The sequence below is a fragment of the Orycteropus afer genome, unplaced genomic scaffold (genome assembly GCF_000298275.1).
Source record: "Orycteropus afer afer isolate SDZICR_OR568_19922 unplaced genomic scaffold, OryAfe1.0 scaffold00099, whole genome shotgun sequence".
In the NCBI taxonomy this organism is placed as follows: domain Eukaryota; kingdom Metazoa; phylum Chordata; class Mammalia; order Tubulidentata; family Orycteropodidae; genus Orycteropus; species Orycteropus afer.
The window spans coordinates 7760660-7767317 of NW_006921686.1; the positions used below are offsets into that span (position 1 = coordinate 7760660).

A 6658-nucleotide genomic window follows, 5' to 3' on the forward strand; every position below is an offset into this window, starting at 1 on the left:
CCCTCCTGAAAAGTTGATTGGTTTAGACAGCTGTTGGCTGGAGCGGCAAATGAAATGAGGTGTCGGAGTTCGGAGAAAAGAAAAGTTACGGTGGTCCTGTACGCAGTCGGTTCCCAAGCCTTAGGCAGCTTCCCAGGGCTTGGCCCTCGTTCTGATTTAGTCCGTAGAGAGTCAATTTAAGGTCCTAGGTTCTCGAGCCACACTGCCTAGATTCAAACGTCCAAACTGCCACATTTGAGGTGTGTGACGTTGGAAAAATTTTAACCACCCAGAATCTCAGTTTCCTTATCTGTAAAATAGGGCTGATGATAGTACCTCCCTCTGTTTCGTTCCATTGAATCAGCTCCCAACTCATAACAACTCTATGTACAATAGAACGGAACACTGCCTGGTCCTGTGTCATCCTCGCTTGAGTCCATCCTTGCAGCCACTGTGTCAATCCATCTCCTTGAACCTCTTCCTCTTTGTCACTGAGCTTCTACTTTACCAAGCATGCTGTCCTTCTCCAAGGACTGGTCTCTTCAGTCCAAATATGATCAAAGTACATGAGACGAACTCTCATCATGCTTGCTTCTAAGGAGCTTTCTGGCTGTTCTTCCAAAACAAATTTGTTGGTTCATCTGACTGTGGTATAGTCAATATTCCAGGCATGAATTCTTCTTTGGTCTTATTAGTTGTCCAGCTTTCACATGCATATGAGGCAATTGAAAATACCATGGCTTGGGTCAGGTGCACCCCAGTCCTTAAAGTGGTATCTTTGCTTTTTTACACTTTAAAGAGGCCTTTTGTAGCAGATTTGCCCAATGTAAGGATTTCATGAGTGCTGCTTCCACGGATGTTGATTGTGGATCCAAGTAAAATGAAATCCTTGACAACATCATTATTTTCTGCATTGGCATAGTGCCTTAGACGTTTAACTGCTAGCCAGAAAGTTGACAGTTCAAACCCACCAGCCACTCTGTGGAAGGAAGACTGGGCAATCTACTTCCATAACAATTTACCACCTTGGAAACCCAAAGGACATTGCTATGATTGGAATCAACTCAATGGCCCTCAGTTAGCAGTCAAATGCTTTAGGCACTATGCCACAAGAGCACTTTTGTTTTGAGTGAGATACAAATTGTGTAAGTATGGTGAAAGGATACAACCCTGATGCACACCATTCCTGATTTTAAACCATGCAGTATCCCCTAGTTCTGATCAAATGACTGCCTCTTGGTGTGTATACAGGTTCTGCAGGAGCACAATTGTTTTGGAATTCCCATCTTTCATAACCCTATCCATAATTTGTTATGAGCAATAGGGAGCTCTGGTAGCATAGTGGCTAAGACACTTGCCTGCTAACCAGATGGCTGGTGGTTCAAACCCACCAGCCACTCCTCGGAAGGAAGGTTGGGCAATCCTACTTCCGTAGCGATACTGCCTCGGAAACCCAAGGAGGGGTCGCCATGAGTCGGGTTTGACTCGACGGCACATAACAACAACAACAACAACAACAGAGTCAAATGCCTTTGCATAATCAATAAAACACAGGTAAATATCTTTCTGGTATTCTCTGCTTTCATCCAAGATCCATCAGGCATCAACAATAATATCCTTTGTTCCACGTCCTCTTCTGAATCCAGATTGAATTTCTGGCACTTTCTTGTTGATGTACTACCGCAACCGTATTATCTTCAGCAATATTTACTTGTGATGATATTAATGCTATTGTTTGATAACTTCCATATTCTGTTGAATCACCTTTCTTTGGAATGACCACAAAATGGATCTCTTCTAGTTGGTTGGCCAAGTAGCTGTCTTCCACATTTCTTGGCATAAACTCATGAGCACCTCCAGCACTGCATCTGTTTGTTGAAACATCTCAGTGGGTATCCTGTCAATTCTTGGACCCTTGTTTTTCACCAATGCCTTTAGTGCAGCTTAGATTTCTTCCTTCAGTACCATCAATTCTTGATTATATGCTACCTCCTAAAATGGTTAAAGGTCAACAAATTCTTTTTGATACAAAACAAGCAAACAAACAAACACCTCACTGCTATTGAGTTGATTCTGACTCATAGAGACCCCCCATTGGGTTTCCGAGTTGGTAAATCTTTATGGAAGTAGATTGTCCCATCTTCCTTCCATGGAGTGAGTGGCTTGTGGGTTTGAACCGCCAACCTTCTGGTTACTAGTCAAATGCTTTAGGCACTGCACACCAGAGCTCCTTTCTTTTTGGTACAGTGACTGTATATTCCTTCTGTATTCCCTCCTATGGGTTGTGATAAAGATTAAATGAACCAATACATCTAACTTGAAATTGTGCATGTTGTTGTTGTTGTTGTTATGTGCCGTCGAGTCATACCTGACTCATAGCGACCCCTCCTTGGGTTTCCGAGGCAGTATCACTACGGAAGTAGGATTGCCCAACCTTCCTTCCGAGGATACTGAATGAATAAATGAATGAACAGATGCACCTAAGCTTTGCTTCTCACTAAGCTTTGCTTCAGGAACTGCCTCTCTCCCTTTCCAATTTATCTGTCTACATCTGTCCCCTCAGACTTTAAAATCAAGCTATGCCATGGTATTCCTCTTCCCCTAATAAGCTATATGACCTGTGCATCTTTTCTTCCTGCTTGTCCAGTCTGCATTATCTCTCAAAGTCTAACTCAGATACTACTTCTTCTAGGCAGCTACCCACCCCACCTCTCACCCCTGACAGACTCCTCCCATTTTCCCAAATGTCCCCCGATAGCTTCCTCAGTCACAACCTTGGGCCCCCCCTTTCCACTCAGTGTCTGGGTCTGTCTCCTTCAACAAAACAGGACAAGAATCTGACCCATTCATTTAATATTCACTCAGCAAATATTTGTTGAGCAGGTATGATAGGCTAGGCCACCACTGTCCACCCCCAGCCCCCGGCCCCCTGCTCCACCAAAGGAGCAAAATCCCTGTCCTCACAGAACTCAGATTTTAATGAATTGATGTCAAACATAAACAAAATAAATAAATTCATCTCTGTGTCCCAGCATCACCTTGTCTGGAAGAAAAGAATAGATTTGAAGGTTCCATCTGGGAATGAGATTGTAGGAAAATGACTGAGACAGTCAGGGGCAAGTAGAGACCCCCACCTGGTCCCTGAGAACAGGGAGATGTAGGAAGACACTAAAGTCAGGGCGACCCTTAACTGTGGATCTGGGTGTCAGAGCCCAGACAGACCCAAATGAAGTTGTTGGTCTGCCTCTGGGTTTAGGGAAGGGAGCAGAGGCCTCAGGTCTGCAAGATGAGCTGCGGGAGGGAGGGACGCCAGGGTGAACCGGGGCCCTGCAGGCTTCTCTAATTTCCTTTCTCTTTCTGCGGCTCCTTCTTCCCTCCATGCAGGGCCTGTGGTGCCCTGAACGCAAAGATAAGGAGTTAGATTCTATGCCACAAAAAGCTAGTGTTTTTGAGCAAGGGAGGCCCACAAACAGATAGGATAATGAAAGCCCTGGCTTTCCCTTATAGTGCCTAGAACTGAGCCTCTATTTTTTCATTTGCCACGTTCTTTTTCTCTCCCCCACATTAGTAGAAAATGGGAGCGCCCTCTCATAGCCACCCCCTTCGGGTATTCAAGAATGGAGTCGCCCACTCGCTCCCCTCCCCCCACCACGTGAATGGGGCACACCCCCCTTACAGTAGATGGTTTTCTCGATCCACCCCCCGCAAATGGTTCCTTCCCACAAGGAAGGGCACCAGATTTTCCCCGCCCACTCTCGGCTTCTGCGGTGGCTTGCACTTCCCCTGAGGCCAGTGAGGTGGTTTCTCCCTCCTCCCCCCGCCCCAGGTTCTGCATGGTCTCGCCTCCACGCCGCCCGCCAGCCCCTGGGTGCGCTAGCCGCGGCAGCGACCGAAAAGTGATGGCCCGGGCGGGAAACGCCAGCGTCGGTCGAGCTCACTTGCAGGGCCGCCGTAGGGGAATCGAGAGCTCTCAATTCCACCCCTCCTCTTAAGCGAAGTTCCCGCCCCTGCAGAAGAGGCGGTGCCCTGGGATCGGCTATAGCCCTCCGCTAGAGTGCAGGAGGCGGGACGGTCCATTGTTGTCTGAGGGTGGGGGTGGGCGTGGCGCTGCCACCACCTCCGGGAGTGCTCCTGGGCCGACCTTGTTCGCACGTCCTGCTGGAGCTGCGGCGCCAAGATGAGCGCAGAGGAGAACCCGGCCAGCAAGCCCACACCGGTGCAGGACGTGCAGGGCGACGGGCGCTGGATGTCCCTGGTGAGCGACCTCGCCCCGCGATACTATGGGGTTCTGGGGTTGGAGGCCCCAGAAAGGAGCAGGCTCGTGCAGCTCACACTCCACAATTAGGAAACTGAAGACAGTTGGGGTAGTGCTGCCTAAGGAAGCAGGGGTAGGGGTGGGGGGAGGCGGGTCCAGGGGCGCGCTTGCTATTGACAACCCTCGGGGGTCCTCGTAGCACCATCGGTTTGTGGCGGACAGCAAAGATAAGGAACCCGAAGTCGTCTTCATCGGGGACTCCTTGGTCCAGCTAATGCACCAGTGCGAGGTGAGGCCCGTCCCCTATCTGCCCCACTTATGCGTTGTGCCCTCACTGATACACCTGGACTAGAGCCCAGGCCAGGTGGGGTGTGGGGTGCCCGAGATGGCCTCAGGTAGCGCCAGACACCGAGAATGACGGTGTAAGGTGTGCAGCATTCTACAGAGAAGCTAATGTGTTCTCTGGCTTTGTCACCTTGCGCTGTTTAGCGTGAGATTTAGAACAAGGCTTTCCTGCAAGAAGATTGCCTATGGTGAGGCTCTTTACTGTTTGCTTAAAGTAGTGCACAGCTCTGATGAATCTCCACCAAGCTAGGCTCAATTAAAGTGGCTTTCCACAAAGCGAAGGTCAACTGTAATAGCGCTACAGAAAGCCAGGTTTAATTGTGCTATCTTTCCACTAAGCGAGGTTCAACTATAATAGCTTTCCACAAAGCGGGTTCAACTGTAATACTGTTGGTTCAACGTAGGCTCAAGCAGAATGGGTTTTCACAAAGTGAATCTTGAACTTAAGGGGTTTGGTGAAAGAGAAACTTTAATAGGTTTCCACAAAGTGAGGTTCCGCCATAAGGGGGTTTGCTTAAGGTGAGATTTAACCAGTTACCATGAGGCAGGGCTGTCCCGTAATGGTGATGGGTCAACACCTGGACAGACGGTGGTAGTCCATGCTGACTGACAGTACCCCTCTGCCCACACCACTTCATGCCCACAGATCTGGCGAGAGCTCTTCTCTCCCCTGCACGCACTTAACTTTGGCATTGGTGGTGACAGCACGCAGCACGTGTTGTGGAGGCTGGAGAACGGGGAGCTTGAACACATCCGGCCCAAGGTAAGTGGGGTTTGGGTGGGGAGCTAGAGCATCCTTAGCCTGTCCCCTTTTTCCATGGCCTCATGCCGCCTTTTTCCGCAGATTGTGGTGGTCTGGGTGGGCACCAACAACCACGGGCACACGGCAGAGCAGGTGACTGGCGGCATCAAGGCCATCGTGCAACTGGTGAACCAGCGGCAGCCCCAGGCTCGGGTTGTGGTGCTGGTGAGAGGCCGGGCGGGTGGGGAAGGAAGTAGGGTAATGGGCTGGGACCCCCTTAGATGTAATTACAGCTGATGTCGTACCGGGCAGCTTGGCACAGAGCACCGGCTTGCACGCAGAACCTCATGGTAAAGTTTGCTACCCCCATCAGAGCGTTGTGTATGACGACAGATTCAGGGACCAATTAGCCCCCTTTTGCCCAAGGAACTGCTGGAGATGAAAAACGTAGCAGACCACTTGAATAGCTGAAAGTTGTCACCACTTGCTGGGGTGAACCTAGACTCCATCATGTATAGTAGGCGCAGTTTCCTCCTTGGCAAGAGAACAGCGAAATGTCACCATGATGAGTGGTACTTGGAAAGAAGCGGGCACCCAGGAAGCTCTTGCTGAATGAGGTGGGGCCAGGACATATCAGGAAGTACCTCCCCACCTCCTACTTTCCCAACCCTAGGGGAGTCTGTAGCTGGGCACTTCCTGGTGGGGAGCAGGGAAGAGTTGGCACGCAGAGCAGGCTACCCAGATGCTGGTAGGATGTCTTCTTAGAACCCCTGGTGCCCCTTCTCAGGGCCTGCTCCCACGGGGCCAGCACCCCAACCCGCTTCGGGAGAAGAACCAACGGGTGAATGAGCTGGTGCGGGCAGCATTGGCTGACCACCCACGGGCCCACTTCCTGGATGCCGACCCTGGTTTTGTGCACTCGGACGGCACCATAAGCCACCATGACATGTATGATTACCTGCATCTGAGCCGCCTCGGCTACACACCGGTCTGTCGGGTCCTTCACTCTTTGCTTCTACGTCTGCTGGCCCAAGACCAGGGCCAGGGCGTCCCCATGCTGGAGCCCACACTCTAAACCACCTGCTTCCCACACATTAAATCCTCACTCCTCAGACTCCCGCCTCCTGTTCTGTGGCTGAGCCCATCTAGGGACCCCTGATCCTCAACTCTGATCTCTGTGACCCTGCAGTGAGGCAGCATCACTAAACCGCCCTGTGGGCATTCTAGTTGTTGCAAAGTCAGATGGCTTTTCTTAATCACCTGCTCCAGGCATGTGCTACCTATCAGTGACACATGAGGTGAAGCCAGTCTGCCAGCACTGCCCTACAGGGAGCCCC

At 50.6% G+C, this 6658-nt stretch overlaps 1 protein-coding gene across 1 annotated transcript; it reads left to right on the plus strand.

The window, feature by feature from the left end:
• Nucleotides 1-4147: 4147 nt before the first annotated feature.
• Nucleotides 4148-6396, plus strand: PAFAH1B3 (platelet activating factor acetylhydrolase 1b catalytic subunit 3). Its single transcript, XM_007942934.2, has 5 exons — nucleotides 4148-4234; nucleotides 4434-4523; nucleotides 5226-5342; nucleotides 5424-5546; nucleotides 6109-6396. Exons 1-5 carry the CDS (start codon nucleotides 4157-4159, stop codon nucleotides 6394-6396), a joined length of 696 nt encoding a protein of 231 aa, XP_007941125.1. The 5' UTR covers nucleotides 4148-4156.
• Nucleotides 6397-6658: the final 262 nt, after the last annotated feature.